General features: G+C 44.4%; 3 protein-coding genes across 3 annotated transcripts in view; 1 reads left to right on the forward strand and 2 right to left on the reverse strand.

The window, feature by feature from the left end:
- Window positions 1-51: 51 nt before the first annotated feature.
- On the reverse strand, window positions 52-10,434 carry LOC103392403 (signal transducer and activator of transcription 1-like). Its single transcript, XM_008329005.3, is given in 25 exon segments — window positions 52-1,323; window positions 1,725-1,794; window positions 1,890-1,950; window positions 2,064-2,237; window positions 3,470-3,609; window positions 3,718-3,794; window positions 3,908-3,945; window positions 4,136-4,274; window positions 4,389-4,435; window positions 4,438-4,486; window positions 4,575-4,658; window positions 5,258-5,299; window positions 5,397-5,487; window positions 5,578-5,607; window positions 5,718-5,777; window positions 6,198-6,290; window positions 6,376-6,528; window positions 7,309-7,460; window positions 7,774-7,841; window positions 7,930-7,993; window positions 8,074-8,151; window positions 8,320-8,415; window positions 8,506-8,650; window positions 8,928-9,052; window positions 9,994-10,434. Coding segments are annotated over 24 exon segments (2,139 nt in total). The 5' UTR covers window positions 9,994-10,434; the 3' UTR covers window positions 52-1,260.
- Window positions 10,435-10,588: 154 nt separating this feature from the next.
- LOC103392405 (signal transducer and activator of transcription 4) lies at window positions 10,589-19,838 on the reverse strand. Its single transcript, XM_025063891.1, has 24 exons — window positions 19,752-19,838; window positions 19,514-19,642; window positions 18,265-18,400; window positions 17,042-17,140; window positions 16,408-16,500; window positions 16,241-16,319; window positions 16,052-16,137; window positions 15,782-15,933; window positions 15,086-15,244; window positions 14,691-14,783; window positions 14,301-14,360; window positions 14,185-14,199; window positions 13,976-14,072; window positions 13,805-13,849; window positions 13,599-13,682; window positions 13,405-13,503; window positions 12,920-13,055; window positions 12,795-12,847; window positions 12,527-12,621; window positions 12,135-12,271; window positions 11,610-11,801; window positions 11,475-11,520; window positions 11,042-11,147; window positions 10,589-10,929 (listed from the first exon to the last, which is right to left on the reverse strand). The coding sequence occupies exons 2-24, from the start codon at window positions 19,639-19,641 to the stop codon at window positions 10,906-10,908; spliced, it is 2,214 nt and encodes a 737-aa protein (XP_024919659.1). The 5' UTR covers window position 19,642; window positions 19,752-19,838; the 3' UTR covers window positions 10,589-10,905.
- Window positions 19,839-20,318: 480 nt separating this feature from the next.
- wdr75 (WD repeat domain 75) overlaps window positions 20,319-24,747 on the forward strand; it is an 8,834-nt gene continuing 4,405 nt past the window's right edge. Inside the window, 15 exon segments of the mRNA XM_008329007.3 lie at window positions 20,319-20,482; window positions 20,692-20,821; window positions 20,942-21,007; window positions 21,324-21,423; window positions 21,649-21,773; window positions 22,058-22,128; window positions 22,293-22,409; window positions 22,497-22,585; window positions 22,695-22,853; window positions 22,946-23,005; window positions 23,127-23,242; window positions 23,472-23,647; window positions 23,727-23,737; window positions 23,740-23,901; window positions 24,339-24,519. Coding sequence (XP_008327229.1) covers window positions 20,397-20,482; window positions 20,692-20,821; window positions 20,942-21,007; window positions 21,324-21,423; window positions 21,649-21,773; window positions 22,058-22,128; window positions 22,293-22,409; window positions 22,497-22,585; window positions 22,695-22,853; window positions 22,946-23,005; window positions 23,127-23,242; window positions 23,472-23,647; window positions 23,727-23,737; window positions 23,740-23,901; window positions 24,339-24,519 — 1,649 coding nt within the window. The 5' untranslated portion in view covers window positions 20,319-20,396.

The following is a 24,747-nucleotide window of genomic DNA, read 5'->3' on the forward strand; positions in this document are numbered from 1 at the left end:
CCTATAACAGAGGATTATATATTCAGCAAATTTATGTAACTGAAAATCGTATTTTGAAAGTGGGATTTGTTCAAATGTTTATTTTAATAAAACAGAAACAGATGACAGAGAGTTTCCACAGCGTCATGATTTCACAGTATCGTCTGCTTCATACCTCAGAGGTCAATTTACGACATGTTACATGTTCTAGACTTGGACAGATCAGTTCATCACCAACACAGAACAGCTGGTTCATCACAACCACACATCATCCTTACTCAGTCCTCTGCCTTCAAGTATCACTGTATCACAACTATCGCAGCTGCTAAAAACATCATTAAACATGTAAGCTGCGTCGCTCAGTTTTCGTCCAGATAAAGTGTCTCCCTCATGTAGCGGCAGGTCTGCGCCATCAGATCAACACTCCTCCCTCTGGAACATCATATTTTTAATGTGCTCCACTTTTCAAGTTTGAATAATATCGGTCTGATATTAGTATAATTATGTAATATCGGTAAGGGCGTTATCGTTTTTTCTTCTGATAATGAAAATCCGGTAACACACTGCCTGGGTTTTGCCAAACTTGCTGGTATCGCACGTAGGGTCCTGAGACGTTTACCTCATTTTAGGAGCAAACAGCTGCATATATCCGTATCAGTTGATATCAGAATCGTCTTTGGACAATACTGGCATATCAGACATCAGCAAAAAGTTCATATCAGACATCAGCAGTTCATATCGGACATCCCTAGTTTTCTCAGTACAGTACGGAGAGACTGGCCACAAACACAAAAAGATATATATATGTTTAAATATTTTACCAACATTTAAACTTCATGTACTTGTTTCAAGTTAACTTGTTTACATTCTGCATTACGAATACCCTTGTTTTTCAAAGTGTGACGTGGGCCTCCGCTAGGCGGCGCTAGAACCATTAAAAAGGTGCAAAAAAAGTTTAAAACGGGACATGTAGACTGTCAAACTTTCATGGTAATGAAGGAGGCCATCTGCTGAAGAACTGAGGAAGTACAACAACGTTCTTCATTCATTCAAGTTTGTGGTCAATTTTGTACCTTGAGAACTCCAATAATAATAATACTTGGCCTTTTGCATCTGTATGTGTTTATGTGTGATCGTATGGGTTAGGGTTAGGGATAACAGTAGAATTTTTTTTTTTTTTATGGAATATTACAACCAGTACACAGAACTTTTCATCCAAAAGAATCCAATGAGCCTCTCCTCAGGAGCAGCTGTGATGATCGGTACCAGGTACAGCTTGTGTTACGGGAGTTCTCCAAATGATCCAGGTGAATCCAGGAGGTCCTGAATTAATTCCTCTAAGAGCTGAGAATCCAAACAACAAACAAAAACTTATTGCATTGTGGGATACTTCCATGGACTGAAAAAAGCCACCGCAGTGGTCAAAATACTGATACACAGAAATATGTAAATTTATTACGTTTTTTTTTAAAAAAAAACCTCAATATATTGTTGTGCTGAGAGTATCGCAATATATCATACCATAGTATCATATACCCTTGTATCATACCCAGTGTTAATCCAGCATGTATTGTTTGTGTAAGGTTACTTACTTACTTAAAAAACCAAGTATATCGTCATGTCTATAGTATCGCAATATGTGGTATTGTTGCCCCGTATCGTGATGAGCGTGATATCGCTTGAGTCTTGTTAATACATAGGAGGTAAATGCTGAGACTAATTTGACTTAAAATTTTGAATCTCACCCCCAGGTCCGTGTTCAAGTCCAGGTCCATATCCATGTCCTGAGGCGGAGATGAAGGTGGAGTAGGGTAGCTGTGGAGGGAAACAGTAACAATAACACACTCTTCAATTGAGCAGCAGTGAAGAACACAAAGGTCAAAGGTGAGTCGGGTCACTTTATGTCTTACACTGGGATGGGAACCAGTTGTCTTTCGACGTAACCGTTGAGGTCTTTTTTAGTCAGCTTTTCTGCAGGAAATAAAAAAATATATATCAAGATTCAAAGTATGGCAGTACATTACAGATACTCCTGGCCTACATCACTGAACCAGCCTCCGGTAGAAAAGTATGTGAGCGGATACCACTACTGTAGTATGGTCCAAACGCCACGTCTCTCGGTGTTTGTGGGTAAAGGTAAAGCAGAGGATTCGTCAAGATCCCTTGTACTGTCATACTGAAGAGACGAAGGGTGTCCGGCAACGACATGGCCGACAGGTCCTTCTTGGTGCACGGCGCAAGGTTGTGTACGTGGGTCTCTGCGGAAAAAGTTAGAGAAGTACTCAAAATACTATCAATTCTACCAGTCTCTAATTAGTACTAAATATTTCAGTAAATCTAAGTCTTTTTTTAACTTCACATGTGTATATATCTGTTTTTGTTTTTAATAACATTTTGAAGTATTATTTTGTGGGGTTTTTTTTTCAGGTTTTGGAGGCGTGTTTTAGAGACGTTAAGCTAGTTCGTTGTACTGCTCTATTCTATTCTAACTAATCTAACACAGATGCGGCGCAGATATTTAATTTAATTATTTTTCTTCCGATTTTAAGCTTTTTATTTTTTATTAAGGTCTTTTTATTGATTCATGCGGTAAACGGCATCCAAAGCTGAATCAACGACGGTGGTTTCGGCCGCTCCACCCCCCTCTCCCAGTCCTTTTGGACTATTCCGTCTTACTGCGCACGTGCAAACAAGACTCAGGAAGACGGAAGCAAAACAAACTGTTTAGCGCGATGTTCGAGAGAAACGAAGCGGCGTTGAATCAGTGGAATTGTGAGGAGCGGAAGTTGTGGCGAAAACAAACGTTTTTAATCGTGACGGTCGTTTTCACTTTGACTCATTACGCAAGAAAACAGTCAGTGACAGAGAGTCGTCACGTTGTCAACGGCAACGTCGCCCCCTAACGTCAGTGTCAGTGTCTTCAACGTCACAAAAGATGTGAGTATTTAAGTTTGTTCATAACACACTGGGGGAATTCCGTCGTGATGGCAACTGGTGATATTCCAGCAAGGAATAAAGTGACAAAGTTACAGTGCATGTAGAACAAAGTAAAAATAAAAACTATCTGCAGTGTAGCTATGTGCAGGCTTTTAAATGGTAGACAATGTGTATTGTTGATATTCGTTTAAATTAACGTTATGCCAAAAACAAAAGTTTTAAAATTTACCGAGGGTAAAGTATTTAATCTGAGCTAACCGTCCTTACAAACAAAGTTATCGTTTATTCTCGACGGAACTGAACTTTATTTTGATGAAATAATTCTCTAATTCTCTAACCCTGATTCTTCACACTCCAGCCAGTAGGTGGCGGTAAATGCACTGTTGTTGTTTTCTATGGTCATGACGTTGACATTTCGTGCACATTCTATTAAATACTGGTATTTAATTATAATTATTTTACCTATACTTCATACATGAAACTAAGAAACTTTCTGATGCTCCGTTTGTCATTTACCGTGTCCTAACGTTAGTGTACGAATATAAAAACGTACCACCAGCGGAGTGTTCGACCCAGCTGAAGGTGATGGCTCCATCTTTGATACTCTCACTGAAGCGGAGCAGAAAAGTACCGCTCACTCTCTCTTCCAGCAGCACCTGCGTCGTCTTCCGGCTCACGAACCCCATGATGTACCTGTCGACACGCAGGGAAAGGTGAGGACGTTTGAGCATCGTCTCCTCGTCAGGGTTAGCGTTTCCAACTCAGGACAAACAGAGACTTTGGTTTGGATGAAGGCGTTACCCGTTGTGCCAGAGGTCCAACAGGTGTTTTTTAATCAAATCCAGGATGGCGTCGATCCAAATCCACACATTGTCGCTCTGATGCAGAGGAAACATGGAAGGAATTATAAGAACAAAACAGAGAACAGAGGAAAATGTTCAGACCACGGCTCGTCCTCCACATCCGTCCTCCACATCCGTCCTCCATTTACCTTGAAATTACTCCAGTGAACGAGACCGTCAGATTCATCTGAGAAGAAACAGAGTCCCAGTCAAACAGCAGCTCCTCTTTCTTGGTTAAAAAACTATTTTTAGGTCAAACGTAAAACCCAGACATTGCGTTATTGGGTTTTCAATAACAGATATTACATAATTTTGCTAATATCGGTTGGCAGATATTCCCTCGCCTGCCTGTGAATGTTTTTCATTCATATACATACCCACAATTTTATCTCTCAGCATGGAGAGCTGCTCATCGTCCAGTCCTCTCTTGCCGACAGATAGAAATTGCCAGCTGAGGACCTGTGACAGCTGCTGCCACGTCACAGTAGGGGGGGGTTTGAGGAACAACAACAAGTTCTGAAGAACAAAGAGAGGCAAGCAACAGAAGTTGGACAACGAAGTTGGACAACGTCACTTCAGATCGTCCTTCACTTTTGTACTCCAGTACCTGGACCTGTTTGGTGCTTTTACCTGTTGTTCACTTGTAGACAGCATGTTCCGCCACATGACCGACGCCCGTCAGTAATCTCAGGGGTAGCAGAGACGACCACCAGGGGCAGCGAGCTGACCTGTACAAACGAGACAGCTGATCCATGAGTGACCCGCAGACCGTTTTTTTTCTCTCTGACTCTGAAAGAACTTGGTGACGATACTGACCTCGATGTTGAACGTCAGTCCATCGAACTGAAGACACGTCGCAAACTTAATGATGTGGAACTCTTCGGTGACCAAGATACTCTGCTGAGGGAGGAATCAGGGAGCGTCCAGTTAGACCCAGAACTGGGCAAAAGTTTGAGCCAGGTCTCAAGTCTTTGGTCACAAGTCCAAGTCTCAAGTCTCCTGTGTGCGCGACTTAAATGTGACTTGAGTTTGAGTCGCAAACACACATCCCCGTCTCTGCCGTATGAGACCCTAACCATGCAGTGAGACCATGAAGTCCTTTATTAACCAGCCATGGTAGAGGATCGGGCTTGAAATCAGAGGGCACAGGTTTGAATCCCACTTTGACTGGCTGTGGTGTTTGAGGAAGTACCGTTTGTACCGTCGTGGGTTGATGAGGACAAACTCTGTTGTGTGTACGTTACGGCTGTGCACCGGCAAGAATCTGTCGATACGCTACGTATCACGATGCAGGGGCGATACAATATATTGCGATACTATAGGTGTGAGGATATATTGAATTCTTTGTAGTCAAACTGTCATCATAGTAAATTTCAATGTATTGATATCTTCTTACACCCCCTAGTGTATACTTGTAAAATGACAATCAAGGCAACTGATAGAAGTAAAGTGAGAACAAATTAATTCATTTAAATTTAATAATTTTTATATTTTCTTACCTCACATGATCGGCTGCCCCATGTTTTGATTTCTTTGAGCGTCTGAAAGAAAAGAATAAAGAGGTTTGTCCTTCACACTACGGTGTAATAATAAAAGTCAGTACTTTATCTAACCCCACCTGCTGGTGGATTTTCCTACCATTTGTACGAACTCCGTCACTAGGCTGTCACCAGAAGTCTCTACGTCCATCACCTTACTCTCCTCCTTGTTGAGTTCAAACTGGCGCAGGCTGAAATGAAAAAACGATCAGAAAAAGACGCGTCACAAATGTTTAGCTAGAGATAGAGATAAAAAATGCGGCGGCTGCCTTTGTACGCACCCATGAGTTTGGATGATTTCTTCGATGTCCCTTATGACGATGTCATGTAAAGAGCAGAGAGCAATTGAATACAGTAAAAATACATAACATACAATGTCAATACTGGACGAGAGCAGAGCTTGAACTGGACTTTGGCTTACTTGTCGAAAAACGGTTTGATTTTGAGCAGGCATCTGAATTCAGGGAGGTTCACCAAGAACCTGAGAAACCAGAAAAACCAGAAAAAGATTGATTCATTGTGGTAGAATTATGGTAGACCGATATTAGCATATCAACTAAACAAAGACAGGAAGAATATCTTTTAAATAAGGATTTCCGATATTTTTGGACGACCGATATTAGCATATCAACTAAACAACGAAACATTACATGTAGTTTTTCTAAGATTTATGTTTGGTGGTGTGCTGTGTGGTTTTTCCTGATGGTTCAGGAAAAGGTTGGGAAACACTTATTGCATGTGAGGTGTGCCTCCTCTGGGGGGCGCCACAGCAGTCTTTAACTTTGATGAGAAGGCAGAGATGGGGGGCCTGTTGTTGTTTAGCCCAGACTAGACATTGAATTTGTCCAAATCAATAAATAACTTGTTTTTCATCAGACCATAACGTCAGGCGCAGTCTCACCTGACCGTCACTGAGAAGCGCACTCCAGTCTTGATCACAAGAGGTCGCTGTGGTGTATTGCCCATTGCAGGCTGTTTCTCAACGATAAGGGCGCTGTGACACAGAACCAAAAGGACATTGGTTACTGTCAGGTGACTTTCATCAGTTCTTGTTCTCACGTGTGGTTCTGGTGACCGACTTTGTAAGCAGATTGGTGAGCAGAGTAACGGCGAACTTCTGTGTTTGTTCAAGATGTACGGACAGATCTGGATGCTTGTACTTCCTGTTCTGTTCTTGGAGTTTGTGGAGGAGTCGGCGTAAACAGAGGATTAACTCTGCCACATCTGTGAACCTGCACACGAGAACAGGAGAACAGGATTTACAGGTCATGGTCAAAAAGTCCTCAGATGTTGAATATTATACTGTATAAAACTGTACTGTGAGTTTGTAGTAGAGATGGAAACAGAGGTGACAATTTTTTTTTCCTTTGTATGTCTATGATCATTGATCAAACAAACAAGATGAATTTAAAATTTTAATTTTTAAAATGCATTGCTAAATATATTATTTTAAATATTGTTTGTTAAAAATTGAATAATTGTGATGAATTAATCAATTATTTTCAAAGCAAATAAGTAATAGGCAGATGTGTAAGAAAATAACAATGCATTGAAATATTGCAATATTTCATTTCCTGATCCCGTATCATCCTCCTCCACAGTCATTGATCAGTTTTTGATTTTTTTTCTCTCCAATTCCCAGTCCAATATTCCTGGTGTCGGTTCACTTCCCTTTTCTTTTCTTTCTTCTCTAGTGATTCCAAATGTAGTTCCCTCTGTTCCAGTGTTAGATGGAACAGAGTCTGAGACTAGGATCACACTGGGACTACTGTTACACTGGGGGAAAAAACTCCATATATAATTGTACCTGTAGTATCTCAATATATCACTGTTTATCCTTACTTTGTCCCTGTATCGTGATACGTACTGTTACACTAGATTCTGGATACAGACACAGATCGCAATATATCGTATCGTGATACGCTTCGCATCGATTCTTGCCAACACACAGCCCTAGTGATTAGATATTCTAATGAATGGCGTCCCCAACCCGGGCTCTTGTGTGTTCTCACCACTTCTGCAGGTGGAACACGCAGGTGCTAACCGGACTTCCAATACAGGCCAGCTGCTGTCGGTGCCTCCACTCCGGCAGCTCCTCCTCCGTCAGGATCTTGACGATGCCCTTCAGCTGTTGTAGAATGTTCACCACATCCTTGAGCAGCACCTGAAACCACGGCACAATTCATTAGATGCGTTATTTTTAAATGGTTTAAACTTGTTGTCAGGTACTGTTGAAGTACTCGAAGGTAAAACGTTTACTAGAACGCAGGTACGACACAGAACTTTGAATGTAACTCAGACCATAGGAGCCGTACGTTGTTTCACCGATCGATTACTTTAGTTTTGATTTGATGGGTCTGGTTGTCATGGTGATGTGTGGCATCTGGGTCAAGTGGGCGCGGTACACGGAAGTTTAGCGTTTATCACTGGATAAACTGGAGTGTGACTTTGATTTGAAACTTCTCTGAACTGCGAACCTGACTGATTGTCTGGAGGTTGAAGTTGAACTCTCCCTGGGCGAGGTCAGCGACGGTCGCTAACGCTTCTGAAAATAAACCACAAAGAAAATAAAGATAAAACAACAACTGAGCCTGAACTGTGACCACACGTCAGCATCGGTTTTATTAACGCACCTCGGCGTCTCTTGGTCCCCACGGCGTGGTTGTTAGTCATTGATGACATTTTTGTCTTTATCTCCTGTGGAGACGTTTTTTAAAAAATGATCATTTCATCATTGACTACATTTTGTTTGTGATTAAAAAAAAACCATAGTTTACCAAAGTCTGTCTGAGCAGCAGGTTCATCCTGTTGTCCAAGACTCTCCATTTGTCTTTCACCAGTGGACTGCTGTGGTGCTGCGGGGCACAGACCAGAAACACTGCACGTCACCATTGATCTCCTCTGATTAATTGTCGTTAATTGGCGTTTGTATCGATTTCCAACCTATTCACGATGTGTCGTTAAATCACTAACAGGAGACCACGTGCTCAAGTTAAACACCAAACTATTGTACACTTCACTACCTGCTCCTGCGAGGCTGACGACAGGACTTTCTTTTCCTCGTGTAGACACTCAGACAGGACTTTAGCCAACTGCAGCGGTGATTCCTCAAAGTGGTTCTGGTTCAAACAAAACCAACAAAATGAAACGTTTTAGCTGCTCGGATAAAAGAACACAGTGAAAATCGGATCGCGGTGTTTTTTCCCTACCACCAGATAATCTTTTATCCCGGGAAAATCAGGATCCTTCAGAATTCTGCCTTCCACGAGGGAACGGTTACACTGATCCTCCAAATAACACTGCAGACTTTGGAAACAAATCCTGGCTTTGTTTTCATCCGCAGCTGCCGAATCCCTGGCACGAGGCAAAAGAAAATTATTTATGATAAATATAGTTTACAAAAAATGTGTTTGTGTATATTTTATATATTTATGTATACACGTGTGTATATATAAATATGTAATGATAACAATAACCATTTGTTATTATTACTATTACTATTACACTACTATTACTACGATATTATTTTGCATATAGCGTGGACCCCCTCGATACAAACTTCCTGAAATACGAGTATTCCATGTTACGAGTCTGCAACTGTTGCAAGATCTTTTTCCTGCGTGACTCTCACCAGTCCTGGCTCTCTATGAACAGGCACAGGCAGTGGCGGATGTGTCGAGGGAACTTCCTGTCGTAGAATTGACCCAGTTCCCCCTGGAGCAAGTTGAGCCTCAGCAGCTCCATCCACTGGGCCATCTGTAAGAGCCAATCACAGACCCGTGTTAGCATGTAGTCCGCAACCGCGTGGAAAACAAACCGGAACCTGGTATCGACACCCCCACGAGTGCCTGAGTGGCAGTGTCAGTTCACGGACACAGCGTCGTACCTCACTGTGCCACCTGTGGGCGCTCTGTGAACATGGACTGATCACGGATCGGATCCTATCAGATAGGAGGTGTTAAGACCCACTGGTCACGGGAAAGTGTTGCGCTATTTGTAATACTTCCGTCTTGTGCTCCAGTCTGTCCCTCGTCGTCGGTGCATCAGCACAGACAGTGTCAGTTGTGGGATATGCAGTATTTTAGGATTTTTAACAAATGCAATTGTTATCAATAATTGCGTCACCAAATAGCAGGTCGCTTATACTGGGTTATTTATGAAAAGCATACTTTATACTCAATCAGCTTATTAACTCCAATAAGCGGAAAACGTTCGAAATCGCCGTCAACAATAACAATACAACAAACAGCCGTGGCCCGCGATCCTCAACTTGTCGGTACTTGATCATTTGGGGTTAATGATTCGAATCTTTTCGATTTTATCAACCTGGATCCTATGAGCCATACAACAGGCGTTTAAAAAAAAACAACTTATAGCTAATGCGATCTAACTTTTGGGTCAGTTGGCGAGATCGTTCTCGTGACGCGTTCAATAAAATAAATATGAAGTTGAAGACTGTTTATTGACTCAGGTTATAACCCCTATCAACTAGTTGAACTGTTTTGTTGACCGCCATTTTTATTATTTTCTTAACCATAATTGCGCCGTGCATTAGTGGATTTCACTTTTTTAAATAAATGCATGAATGTGATTTTTTTCTCTTTTTTTCCATTGTTGCAACGCACATTACAGATAGAGAACAAGCATTTCCTCGAATCTCAGATAAACAGATAAACAGATAAAGCCGCTGCGCTTACCTTGGCTGTGTCCTGGTCTGGCTGTTAAATTAAGTCCACAATCTACGTCTGTCCTCTGAACTGATATACAGACCAGACAAACTGCGCCCGGTATTTATAATACACCCCTCCCGCGAACCACGTGATTCGCGAGAAACGCTCTGTCGGTGCTGTCAAGGTTACTGTCGTTCACACCGCCTCCACTTCCGCTTGCGAAAGGAAGCGCTTGGATTTTAATTTGGAGCTCAGACTCTTTATCCGTTAGTTTTACTTGGGGTTTGTAGCGTGTATAAAGACGTATATAAACTCTGATTTTGCTGAGTAGTCGTTACTGTAGCTGTGAATCATTTTGGAAACCCCCCTCACTCCGATTTGCTTACTTCCTGTTAGCGGACCTGGTTTTCATAACAAACTGTATAAAATATATGTGGTCGAACTGGTTCAGACACATTGTCAGCTAGTATATACTGTAGGTACATGCAGTACGTACACTGACAATATAGGTGTACACAGTTGTATTTTTGTAGACCTGCCATTACGAAACATGTTTTTTTACTGCACAGGTCGGAATAAAGTTATAGCGAATGTTAGCATCACATGTTAAGACATGCCAGGGTACTTTATAGAAACTTTAATGATTCATACAGATAAAGATGAAAAACATGTTTTAACATTTTAGACCAACTGAAGAATTCAGGAATGATTATTTATATCATTATATATGTCTGAAAAACCCCCCAGAATAAACATAAAATGAATGCACACAGAGAACAAAGCATATTTAAATACAGCAGAATATATATTATAATATAAAAACGAGGGATGTCCGATATCAACTTTTTGCCCATTTGCCGATATTGTCCAAACACTTTCCAATTCCAATATCAACCGCTGGGTGAGGAACTTTTCAGCAGAACACTCAGCGTCTCAGTCTCATTCTGAGTACGGGGGGCTGATCTGTAGGGCGGGAGATGAGTATCAGATTACAACTGGAGTTTCTTCAAAAACATGACAGCGTTTCATCTAGTAAATTGGCTGCGATGTATCACAGTCGTATAATTACACCTACTGTGTCAATGTCGAAGCACAGGTGTTCACTGAGCATGTGGAATTCACCTGGAGTCATTGGAGGCTCAGGAGACTGACACGGAGGAGGCGTGGTGATGGACCTGGAGCTGGATTACACCGACAAACACATGCATTCACCAGTGTGAGAATAACAAGGTCCGGTAGGGACGTAACGATGCATCGTGAAGTGGTTAAAAGTCCATACAGATTTGTGACGCATCGGTTGAAAAAAAAAAAAAGTTCCTAATTTTTAAAATCTTTTTTGTTTGTTTCATATATTGACAGTTAACCAGGTCAATCAGACCAGACTAGTTTGACTTTTAATCAGAGGAGATCAATGGAAAAAAAAAGTGATAAAATCGTATCGCAAGTTGAGTGTATGGATACATCCCTAAGTTCCAGGGGTCAAGAGTCAGGGTCAGTCATCCACTCACCGTAGTTCTGAGATGGGAATCAGTGTTGATGGAATGTACGGATGGACTGAAAATTGAACAGAGATACAAAGGACATTGATTTTTTTTCTTCTTTTTTTTTTCTCATTGATGTCACTGATTGTTTTTCACACTTGCCTTTACTGGGCTGACTGTTGTAGAGCGGACCGAAGGCCTCGTCTTTTGGGATGTGGGGATAGAGGAACTTTAGTGGGTTCTCTGGAACCACTCCGTCTGAGATCACTTTATAGTCTCGTATGATGTCTGCGAATGGGAGCGCGCTGAGGCGGTTCTTAGTATACGGCTCCACGGAGTTGAACTTGACGTCCCCTGTTGGTGAAGAGGGCACACATCATTTGGCAAAACCCTGGTATTGCGTAATATGTTTATTATCGAAGGAAAATTATTACGATAACGATTCTTAGAGATATAATTATGCTAATATCGGGCCAATAATATCTGTCAGTGAAAGTTTTGAAAAATATATACATACATATATATGTATAAATGTGAATCTTTACAAATAGTTCTGTCATCTGAGCGTTCTTATTGGTTGGAACTGAGGTCTTAAACGGGGACTTGGCCGTCAGATGTCTGGAAGGTGATGTAAGGAAACAAATGTGTTGTTGTTTAGTTTTTTTGTTTTTTTAAAGGGTGTGTCACCGTTGCCGTTGTGTTCCACCCAGGTGAAGGTGATTCCTCCCAGATGACTCTCACTGAAACGTAGCAGGAAGGTTCCTGGTTCTTTGTCCTTGAGAAGAATGCGCTCCATCTCCTTACTCACAAAACCCATAATGTAGCTGAAGAAGGTGAGAGAGCGAAAAAGAAAGAAAGAAAGAAAAAAAAGAATGAAAACCTGTTCTTGTTCTTAGAATGAGGAGCTGAAGAATCTGTTTCACCGATCGATGACATCATTTGGTATTTGAGTCACACGGGTGCGGTAGACTGAGGTTAAGGGTTTATACGGGCATGTGTTCAAGCAGGAGAGAGGCGGAGTTATGGTCGCCGACATTTCTGTTGAACACGTGTGTGTGTGTGTGTGTCTTCTGTCTTACTTCTCGTTCCACACCGGCAGCAGGTGTTTCTTGATGAGCTCCAGGATGGAGTCCAACCACATCCAGAAACTGAAGGGCTTCCCTGAAATGTTCTCCTGAGGGGGGAGAGAAAAGGAGGGTGACAGAGGGAGACGGGGGAGAGAGGACACATAAAGACGTTGATTTAAGAAAAGTACAGTATGAACAAGTCCCGGGTCATTCCGTTAATTGGCCGCTAGATGGCGCCAGCACATTTGAGATTGGATACCGCCGGTGTTTGATGACGAACCTTACAGAACTTGGACCAGGACACCGTGTGGTCACTGCAGGAAGTGTGGAGACCTGGGAGAAGACAAGGACTCAAGTTCAGTCTGAATAACAATCCATAAACGTCTCCCTGACAACGTCACACACCGAGAAGCTTCTCTCCCAGCATGCTGAGCTGCTCCTTGTTGAGACCTCGACCAGCAAAGGTAGAAAACTGCCAACTCAGCACCTCAGAGAGCTGGTTCCAGCTGGCTCGGGGCGGGTTCCCGAAGAACACCAAGTTCTGTGAGTTGAAAGGGGGGGGGAATGGATAGGAATTTACAAATTTTGGTTCTAACATCGACATCACTTATCGACTCAGTATAACAAGTATGTACTGTATATGGACGGCTATGGAAGGCTACATATGTTAGGCTAACACTTACTGCAGCACAAACCAGGCTTCACTCTGGTTTCACTGCCATGTAGGTGAAAAACAGATTTTGCTACATACCACTAGAGGGAGCCAAAATAAGGAAGTGACCTTCATTTATAAAACTGCTACAAGATTTCAGAATACTCCAAGCTGGTGTATCATCATGTACTGCAGTATTAGTATTAGTACTGCAAACTGAGAGGGAGTTTGTGCCGACCTTTGGCTCGTCGGTCAGGAGGTTGTACCACACGATGGAGGCCCAGCCCCCGGGCAGCTGGCTCACGTTGGAGATGACCACCAAAGGCAGAGAACACGTCTGAAAGAGTCAGAGAGGAACAGGTTCAACAGAGGACAGAGACGGACGGAGACGGACCCCCGGGGTCCAGAGTTACAATGTGGGCTGCATCTGACCTCAAGGTCAATGTTGAGACCCTGGACAGTGAAGCTGGCCTCGAAACTGAGGGAGTGGAGTTCTTCAGTCACCGACAGCAGACCCTGGAACGCACACAGTACACAGAGTTACTGGTGACCTCATCATACTCTGTATACTATGTACGATGGTCCTGATGCTATTTGTGTGGTACTTCTAAGTACTTTGATGATGAAGTATTTCTTACCTCATTCCCTTTTGTACCATTGATGTATTTCTTCTCCTTTAACTGCTGAAAAGCAAAACAAAACAATCAGTGTGTGTGTGTGTGTGTGTGTTCTGATGTAGTACACGTGGGGACACATTTTCTACTTCTTCCTGTTCTTCTCCTTCATGATGGATGGATGACTCGTCTTACCAGGTGTCTGAACTCCACAGACAGACAGCCGTTGGAGTAGTCCTCTATGTCCATGACTTTAGTGTTGTTGGTCAAGATGAAGAACTGACGACTTCTGAAAAGACCACAACGATTAGAAGCAGAAACTGTGTTAAAGAGTGTGTGTGCGGCTGTGTGTGCGGCTGTGTGTGAGGGTGTGAGGGTGTGAGGGTGTGGTACACACAGATGAGCCTGGAGGGAGGTCCCTGGAGACACACACACGTACACACAGATGAGAGGATTAGTATTTACCAACACTGATGTCCAGAACAGTACCACAGTACCGATGAGCACACAGAACTCTTACTTGTCAAATGTTGTTTTGACTTTGAGCTGATAATCGACCTCTGGAAGTTTCACCAGGAGCCTGGGAAAATTAGGAAGAGGGAGAAATAAGGAACAAATAATTCCAAAAATCAACTAAATCTTCAACTTTAAAACATTTAAAATATTAAAATGTGTCTAAATCTAAGGTAAATCTAAGGATGTGGACAGTTAGCCTTCACCCAATGCGGGGGGTCTGATGTGGACAGTTAGCCTTCACCCAATGATTCATTAAAAGTCTCGGGTACAGCTGCAGTTTTGGCTCGCTTCTCAACAGAAGCCAGGGGGCGCCATTTGATCAATTACACACAACATTTCCTCCACTCCTTTTTGTTTTTTTTTTTAAGTTGAAAGGTTTCCACTTGGCTCGTACCTGACTTTGGTGGTGAACTGTACTCCGGTCTTGATGATGAGGGGCTTCTGTGGGTGGGTGGGCATGCACGGCTGCTTCTCCACTACAAACGAGCTGCAAACAGACAGACCACAGCGGGCAGGAAGTCAAAACTCTCCTTCTAGTGAGAGTGTCGTTCAGACCTGACCATCGAGAACGTGAGCGCGTGACGTCACGTTACTGAAAGGGGAAACTGTCCTTCAGTTCAGTTCGGGCCGGATATTTTTGGATGTTGACTGATTTCTGTCACAGTCATTTGACATTTGTCCTCCAACGCTGAAAATTAGTTTCAAGGTGCTGACCATCAAAACCTAGTATTTGTTTTTAAACCGTCAAATAGCAGGAGAACAACGACCGTCTGTGACGAACATCTTCACCTTTTGATGAGGTTGTAGAGGAGGTACTTAATTCGCTCCTCAATCAGAGGTTTTTGCTGTTGGATGGGGTCGCTCTCGTACGTGACCTTCAGCACCAGCTCCCCCAGTTTGTCCAGCTGACGCTTGATCTGGAACAGACTCTGGGCCGTCAGGGTGAACCTGGAGAGAGACGCTGCGTTAGTTTCTGTCTTCAAGTCCTCGTCCGTAACTGAAACCCCTGCCGTGAACACCAGGGGTCCCCCAACCCTTCTTTGTACCAAGGACTGGTGGGACGGTATCAGCTGTTACTGTGTACCAGTACCAAATGACATACTGACTGGCACCGGTCCATGGACCAGGGGTTGGGAACCACTGATGTACACGTTTGTCACATTGACCTTTGACATTTAAATGCTGTTATCTGATTTTTTTTTTTTCATTTTTTTAAACCAAGAATAAATTTTTTGCAGTAAAATTGGCCTTTGACCTCGGACAAATCCTAAAAATGTTTGTGGTCTTTGTCGTTGACACCAGGTTACGACCTTCTTCTCTTTTACAGATCTGTGGTTCCTCTAGTGCTAACTGCTACACTATGAAACCGGAACCATTAAATGTTCTTCTAGTTTTTAGGGAAAATGGAATGTGAATAATTGATGAATATTTTTGGACATCGTTCCGACATCGTTAGTGCCGTCGACAATAACAACCGCTCATTACCAGCTTTGTAGCTGGTCCAGACCAGTCAGCAGGGGGCCGCCGATGGTCGCGATCTGTTGCCTGCGTTTCCAGTCCTTGAGCTCAGGGTTGAGCTGAGAGGTCATAAGGTCATCGATTTCCTTGACCAGGACATCCATTTTGGACAGGACTTCCTGTCGGAGTGGAGGGAATTGTACCATCAAACGTACCATCATTCATCACCACGTCAGTCTTTACTTGACGCTCGGTGTGCTTCTTTGGAAAATACACACAAATACACACACACAGTACCTTCCTTTTGAAGTCGAGCCTGTTCAGCATTTCCTGCAGCCGCGCTACTTCCTGTTTCATCATCTCCGAGTTCCTATCTGATGATTCTAGCACACCAACACAACCACAGACACACAGCGCCGAGTCGTCAGTGTCGACTCTCTGACTCCGTTTGACAACAGGTTTGGACAGCGTGGCCTCTGCGCTCACCTCGAGACTGCAGCGTCTTGTAGCGAAAATCAAAGTCGTCCTGCATGTCCTCGATGTACTTCACCGACTGGTCCATGAACTGGGAACACCACCACAAGAGGGAACCAGAGAGTTTTTGTGAATTCTTCTACAGTACCATGGTGTGACTGTTGGAGGGTCCGACCCACCTGCACGCCGCCTCTGATCAGACCAATCCTGTTCTCCATGTTCTTCTGCCTCTCAAAGGTCCCAGAATCCTGCAGTGATTTCTCCAGCGGCCCCTAGAGGTCATTTTATATTTAATATTTAAACTTTCACTGTCAAAGATTCATTAACATCCAGATCTGTGGCAGCCCAGCAATAGTCATCAGGAAGTAGAGTCAGAGGACAACAGGAAGTAGAGTCAGAGGACAACAGGAAGTAGAGAGAATATCAGATTAAAGGCGGTGAGAGGAGATGGAGAAGAGACTGATGGAGATGTGGCAGGAGCACCAGAGGTCAGAGGTCAGCGTTGACCAATCCTGTCTTTCAGTGGGCAAAGAAACCCCATGAACATGTGGACAGACTGAGGCAGTGGTGCAGAGAGAGACGGTTTGTCTGTTTCTACTGAGTCACAGCAGGGAGGTAACTGAACGTTTTTCCACTCAGCGCAGTTTTTGGGAATCAAACTTAGGTGACGTGTGTGTGTGTGTGTGTGTGTTTGTGTGTAGGTGTGTGTGTGTGTGTTGTTCACTCTTCCTGGCAGACACTCTGATTTACCAGCAGCCGTTGATATTGGCTCAGCAGAGGGACTTCCCCTCCGAGGGAGACGCAGTGACAAACCTGTTCCTGCTGGCAGGAGGAGGAGAGGATCCGGCGCTCCTCCCTCAGGCAGGTGGAGATCACTCTGGCCATGACGCCAGGATTGGTGGAGTACTTCATCTGTGGACACACACACGACCACACATGAGCCTGGATGCCTGGACCAGTGAAACGCATGGAGAACACCAGAGAATGTTCCGGTCCTTTAAGAACCCTGAACAAGCAGGTCTGTGGTGAAACGGTGGAACGTTTCAGGACAGAGTACTGATTTACGAGAACTGATTTAAAACCACGCAGGAGGAATGAGGTAGAACTGGATTTTATTTACTATAATGAAAGTGAAAAATCACCGAGAGCGCTGTCGTCACCGTGACGGTCATTAAAGGTTATTACAACATTTCATGGCAGCGTGTCAGGACACGGACACATAAACAGTTGGCTGAAGTGTGTGTGTGTGTGTGTGTGTGTCGGCAAGAATCGCGAAATACGATATCACGACTCAGGAGCAACGACACCATAATAAACAAATCAATATCAATACGATATTGTGCATTGATGGTGAAGGGGGGGGGGCAGAGCCTGCGGGTTTGACCACCCAACTTGATCAGAGATGACTCCGCCCACTCTAAATTCTGACCAATCACACAGTGGTTGAAACACTGGATCAGAAACCCGCTGCAGGAACTCCCAGACGGAGGAAACAGAAGAACTATTGTTTCAGTTCTTGTAGCAAAGGTCAGAGGTCAAAAGTCATCAACAGGGGTCAGGGCGGCGTGTTTGTTAAATACACATTGACATGTTGTAGAAGACGTGTTGACTGAGGCAGAATTTCTATCCCCCCCCCACCGTCCCTCCCACCCACCTCTACCTATGGTCTGACATCATCATCATCACTGATGCATCAACACACACATACAGGAAACAGCGGCACAAACAGGTTTGTTCTGAGAAGGTTGACGTTTTTTTTCTGAGCTGACGGCAAGCGAGGCTTTTTTTTTCCAGTGTCAACCTGCTCCTCTCAAACCTCTGCTGCCTGTGGTGGTTTTGCGGCTCAGAAACCATCACATCTACTCCCCCGCACCTCCCCTCCCACCTCAGTCGCTGGTTCACTTCCTCTTTTGACTCTTTGTGCCAGGCTTCTGTCAGGGGACACTGCAGTCACACAGTGAAGTGGAAGTTGTTGGTGTTGTTTATGAACACGTGTGTGTGTGTGTGTGTGTGTGTGTGTGTGGGAGAGAACGAACCTGAAGCTGTTGTTGTATGATCTTCATGTTGTGCCTCTGCAGGAAGTTCTGCTCCTGCAAACGAACCCTCTCCAGCTGGGTCAGCAGGTTGGACAGGAGTGCGGCTGCCATGGGCTCGTCTTCAGCTGCTGTGTCCCTTCACACACACACACACACACGTACGTCATGTTATGGGTCAAATACTTTTCAAAACTTCATATCATTTTTCACATATAAAGACAGACAACCATTCACATTACCGATGTCCGATCTTAACTTTTTGCGATATATAACGAAATGCCGATATTGTCCAAACACTTAATTTCTGATATCAACCATACCGATAGAGTGGAGCAGTGGTGCCCTGGTGGTTAAGAAAGTGAAGTGCAGCCCGCTCACTAAGGTGATGGGTTAAAGCAGTGTTTCTTAATTTTTTTCTGCCATCCCGATTATTACAAGAAATTAATAGAATAAGCCACAATGCTGCCATCTAGTGACCAGGGGCTTGTTTGTTAGGAAAAGGGAAAAGGGGAGAAGTTAGGTTGAGAGCAATAAATGAGTTTAGAATCAGTTACTGCAATTTTGTTTCAATAAAAGTTCTTCAGAGCACTGAGGCATCTGATTGGTCTTCAAGTAATTACTCATGGCCTAAAAGCTGTGTACTTGAACTGCGTACTCCGGTTGCCAAGCAACAAAATGACTTTGCCAGACTCACTGTTTTCTCGTGTTTCTGTCAATGACAATAAAGAAAGTCTAAGTCTAAGTTTGTGTCCGGGGCATTAAACTATTTTTAGGTCGCACATCATTCGGGCGAAACCCAGGCATTGCGATATCGGGTCTTCATTATCGGAGGAAAAAACGATCACGATTTTTACAGATATGATCATAATTATCCTAATATTGGGCCGATAATATCAGACATCCCTAGTAATAATAGAAAGTATTGAAATACTGCAATAAATACAATTAAAATATAAAGTGTGTGTGTGTGAATGTACTCTATATATAGGCCCATCTGCCCAGTGTTTAACAGTGTTACAATATAATAACCCTATAACATAACATTTTACTGCAGTAGCATTAAGATTAATCATTAAGAAATACTCACTAAAAAATATTCACAGTTTTTACTGCAACGGCATGGAAGGAGGGAAAGTTGAGAAAACAAGTAAAGATCTATAAAGACAACTCTGGACAAAAGAAGACGAGAACGTGGAAGAACCCTGGAGAACCCTGGAGAACCCTGGAGAACCCCGGGGTCCAGTCTCACCAGTCCTGCTCTTCTATCCAGCCGGCCAGTCCCTGTCTGATGTCCATGGGGAAGGTGTCGTCGTACAGATAGTCCACATGTTCCAGAAGTCTGTTCTCCAGCTGCTGAATTTGCTTCCACTGGCTCATGCTGCAAACACACGTATTTATCAGAAATCTTCTTCTTCTTCTTTACAGTTTTTACACCTGTTAATAAAGTGATATTAAAAAAAATTCTCCTTCGTAGTTGTATCTCTCACCTGAGATGTGTGTTTCCTGCTCTGCGCTGCCGTCTCTTCTCCTCCCTTTGTCTCTCAACATGTGCACTTTAAAGTTCTCCCTGCGAACTTTCGGTTTGTAGATGAGAAGAGGGAGGGGGGAGAGGGGGGGAGAGAGAGAGGGAGAGAGAGAGAGGGAGGGAGGGAGTTATCGCTGTTTATAAAGAGACTTCGCCCTGATATAGATCTTAACAGTTAGCTAGCATTGCATTAAACAATAAAAAATAATATATATATATGTAAAATACACAGTAAAATAAAGATGACTGATGGGCTGTACACGTCTTCTGACGTTTATTATTAAATCTTCTTCTTCTTCTTCTTCTTCTTCTTCTTCTTCTTCTTCGGTTAGCCTGGTGACGCTAAAGCACACGTGTGTTCTCGGTAGATGTCGAACCAAACACGGAATCAGAAACGTTAAGGAAACTGAGACGTGAATATTTACCGAAAGTGGTACAATTATAACGTAACAATGTCTGTTAGACGAGGAGCACCATCCCGTGGAGAACAGTGGCTATTGCAGAAAAGTGCCTGTAGCTCCAGTCCAGCAGGAGGCAGTGCAGCCTACGGAAAACAGACCCAGAAACAAACGTCGGAGGTGAAAAGCTCACGTCGGAAGAAACAAACATGGTGGGACACGGGGAGATCCGCGTGGTTCACCGAGGTGGCAGTAAATTACACTTCAGAGCGCCCACCATCAGCGCCGACTCCTGGTGAGTTTGTGGGTTTGAAGGGAACAAATGTTGTGTCCAGGGAAAAGCGATATCGCGGGGTTTTAGAGTAGTTTTAGCATAACAGACGTCAGAGTTAGCATTAGCAACACGACTCTCCGAGTTTAACACACTTTCACGTCACTGCATTTGTGTTTTTAGTCAAAACACTTCAAGTCGTTCGGTTATAATTGTGTGTGTTGTCACCCCAGTTTCCTGGCGTGTGCGTCTGGAGACTGTGTGAAAGTGTTCAGCACTTCCACGGAGGAGTGTATCCACCACCTGCGGGGACACACCGACCTGGTGACGGGGACGCTGCTCAGACCCTCCAACCACCTGCAGGTAAACGCTGCCGCTGCTCCACTGTGACGTCACACCTCTGTGAAGAGCAGTGGACACTGAGTCTTCTGTGACGTCGGCTTCGCCATCATGTTAATGGATTGTTGTCTTGTTGTCTTGTAGCTCTATTCCTGCTCACTAGATGGCACTATAAGACTCTGGGACTTCACAGATGGCATCCTTATTAAGGTACGGCTTCCTGGTGTCTTCCGTTTGTGTTTTACGCCATAATCAGTCAATGTCTCTCTCTCACTCCCTCCCTCTTCCTCCCCCTCTAAGACCTCATTTTGACACTTTTTTTGTTTCAACTTGTTTTGCCACAGTATAACCTTTGACCATGACCTTGCTGTTGGGGGCAGGGGGTGGGGGGCAGCGTCTGTAGTACTGTCAGGGTTGAGTACTGTCATGACGACTACTGTCAGGGCTAATACTGTGACTTAGTACCGATGTTACTGCCCTGTTTTCATTCCTAAACATTTGTGTGACGTTGCGTCGTCTCTTCCAGACATTTGTCGTCAATCTGCCAATTTATTCCATGGTTGCGTCGGCCAAACATGAAGGTGTGGTGTTCGTCGTGACCCCGACCCACGGTGACAAAAGATCAGGTGTGTGATGCAGGAGGACTTCTCATTGGCTCGGGGCTGTTTCTCCATGTTGATGTGTGTGTGAACAGCAGATGTCACTGTTGCCCAGTTCACACGACGACCACCACACACACACACACACATAAATGTCCAACAGTGTGTGAAGGAAGAACTGGGTGAAAGGTCAGGGATTTGGAATGACCAATGACAAGGTGTGTGTGTGTGTTTCTCTGCGTGTGTGTACAGAGTTGTTCCAGCTGGTGGCAGTGCAGCTGCCTCCGTCTCCTCAGCAGCAGGGGGAGGTCCTGGATCTCTCTGCTGTGATCGATGACGTCAGCTCCAACCCCGCGGCCACAGCCTTTGGCAGAGAGGTACAGAGAATCACAACAAACATGCCCCCCTCCCCCCCCCGCCCCAGGACCCCCGCCCCATGTATTAACTCTAGTTTCAGCCACCTGAGGGGTGTTTCCTGTTAACTGTTCATTTATGTCGGCTCTTTTTAAATCCATTAAATAACAGTCAGTTTGATTGGTTGGTTTGATCGGTTGGTTTGATTGGTTGCTTGTAGCAGTGAACGTCTTGTTCAGTGATGACCTCATCCTGTCATTCTCCATCAATGGATCCTCACACTGACCAATCACGTTCCTCCTGACAGGGGGAGTTCATCGCCTCAGTCAAAGGTTCACGCCTGGAGGTTTACTTCTTCAGGAAGGAGAAGTCGTTCAGGTGAGTCGGCCAATCAGCAGTCAGGAACATTTTACTGTAGTATCAGTACACACTGTTTACACTCTTTTACCATCATCTCAAATATTTGGACCAAATATAAGTCCAGCAGTTTATGTAACTCACCTGTTCCTGATGTGAGTTTTTTTTTTTTTGTTCTCCTTCAGGTTCTCCCTCAAAGAAAACAATGAGAAAAATAAAAAGAACACGTTCACCTGCGTCGCCTGTCACCCCAAAGATGACTGCATCGCCACGGGCCACGAAGACGGAAAGATCCGTTTGTGGTGAGAGGAGTGGTGGTGATCATCGGAAACTCGGCAGGTTGTTTTTAATCTGATGATGACCTTGTTGCTGTTGTTGTTTATTCTCAGGAGAAACCTCAATCAGAAGAAGGAGTACACCTATTTAACCCTTCACTGGCACCACGCCGCCGTCAGCTCTCTGTGCTTCACCCCACAGGGTAACCAATCAGATTTGAGCTTTGGTCGCTGAACGGTGACTGAGGAAATCTGTCACTGTAAAATCCACTTCTTTTTGGTGATTTTTAAAAAAAAAAATGTTTTCACCAGGTACTAACCTGTTGAGTGGGGGGGTGGAGTCGGTGCTGGTCCAGTGGCGTTACAAACAGGAGAACCAGAAGGACTTCCTGCCCCGTCTGGGAGGAGCCATCACCCACATCAGTGTGTCACCTGACGGAGTTCTGTTCTGCACCTCACACAGTGACAACAGTAAGAACTGTTTGGTCCAGAACCTGAGAAGAGGAACCACAGAACCATTTTAATGTTTTGGTTTTTTTTTTTGTTTTGTTTTTTTCCTCCAGAGATCACCGTCATCAAGAACAACGTCAAAGTGTCGGCCGTCATTCAGGGCTTGGTCAAAGGTGAGGACGGACTCACCACCCACTGGTACCGTGGTCCAAGTCCGACTGTGACAAAGACCCAGAACAGTTCTGTTGGACCGTAGTAGAACGGTGATGTCATCATGTCTGTGTTCTGCCGCAGGAGAACGTGTGAGAACCGACCTGCTGGTGGATCCACGCAGCAAAGTCCTGGTGTTGAACGGCCGACCCGGTCACCTGCAGTTCTACTCCCTGCAGCGGGACAAGCTCCTGTACAACGTAAGTATTCAAAGTAGCATTGAAGTACAATATCAGAGTACTTCCTAGTACAGCAGTACTGCACCAGAGTATTAGTATCTGTCACAATCTTTTTGGTCACAATGATAATGAACAGAGATGGTGCCCTCTGGTGGTCGTACGTCATATGGCTCATTCATTGATACGGGTTGTAGAGTGGAGATGAAATCTGTGTGTTCACCAGCTGATCTGTGTGTGTGTGTGTGTGCAGCTGGACATCGTGCAGCAGGAGTTCATCCATGAAGACGGTCTGCAGCAGTTCGAAGTCGTCCACGCCGCCTTCAACTCGTCTGGGAACTGGCTGGCAACAGTAGAAGAACGTCAGCAGAAGTCTGCGGACGTGGAGCTCCATCTGAAGCTGTGGGCGTTCCAGGAACAAACACAGAGGTACCGACGTCCGGTGGAACTCGCCCCAGGTTGACCACGGGAATGTTCTACTAACCCCAGTTCCTGGTTCTTTTGGCAGTTTCACCCTGACTGGGCCCCCCATGAGGCGCAGGTCACGGCCCTGAGTTTCTGCCCATCGGCTGACCATCAGACCACCATGTTGGTCTCCACCAGTAAAGATGGACACTTCAAGGCCTGGGCGGCCGCTCCTGATGCTCATGCTGCTAATGCTGACGCCCCCGACCATACAGAGGGTGAGAAAGTCTTTCCACACACTCAGCTGCTCCTCCTGGGTGTTTTTATTCCCAGAATTCCACAGCAGAAAAGACATACGTGGAAGAAAAACCGTAGCTATATTTTAGGGATCGGACAGTTGACATTATCGGCCTGATATTAGCCCAATTATGTAATATCGGTAAGAATTCTTTTTATTTTTTTTTTTCTGATAATGCAATGATTCGCCAAATGTTGTGTGACCTAAAAATTGTTTTGGGGCAAAACAGCTGTATATGAAAGTGAAAGCCACTAGATGGCAGCATTGCAGCTCATTTTATTAGGACCTTAGTGAGGACAGAAGCAAAACCTGGTTCTCCAGTACCGTTCTTTACCAGAACATGTTCATAAAACCTTCATCATCATCATCATTGTCATCGTCGTCTCCTCTTCTCCATCCTTTCCTACTGTCTTGCAGCTGAAGGTCCTTCCTGGTCATGTGACTTTGTGGGAACCTATCACGGACTGGTGCCGGAGCGCTGCTGTTTCTCCGCCGACGGCTCTCTGTTGGCCGTCAGTTTCCAGAAGGTGGTGACGCTGTGGAACCCAAACTCCTGGGAACTGGTGACCACCCTGTCCCAGCCGCCCGGAACCATCAGGTCAGAGCAAGTACCTGCACACACCTACTGTGTAGTAGTACTGCAGTACTTACTGTACAAGTTTAGGCAGGTCTATTCACATGCTCTCCTTTAGGCTCTCTCTCTCCCTCCCTCCCTGTCTCTCTCACCCCCCCTCCTCCTCCTCTCTGTGTAAGGGTCAGTGTGTTCAGTTTACAGCAGGATGAAATGTAGAAGTGCTGCAGTTTCAAAACATGCTGGCAGATGTCC

Source organism: Cynoglossus semilaevis, chromosome 16, assembly GCF_000523025.1.
Source record: "Cynoglossus semilaevis isolate Cse_v1.0 chromosome 16, Cse_v1.0, whole genome shotgun sequence".
NCBI lineage: Eukaryota > Metazoa > Chordata > Actinopteri > Pleuronectiformes > Cynoglossidae > Cynoglossus > Cynoglossus semilaevis.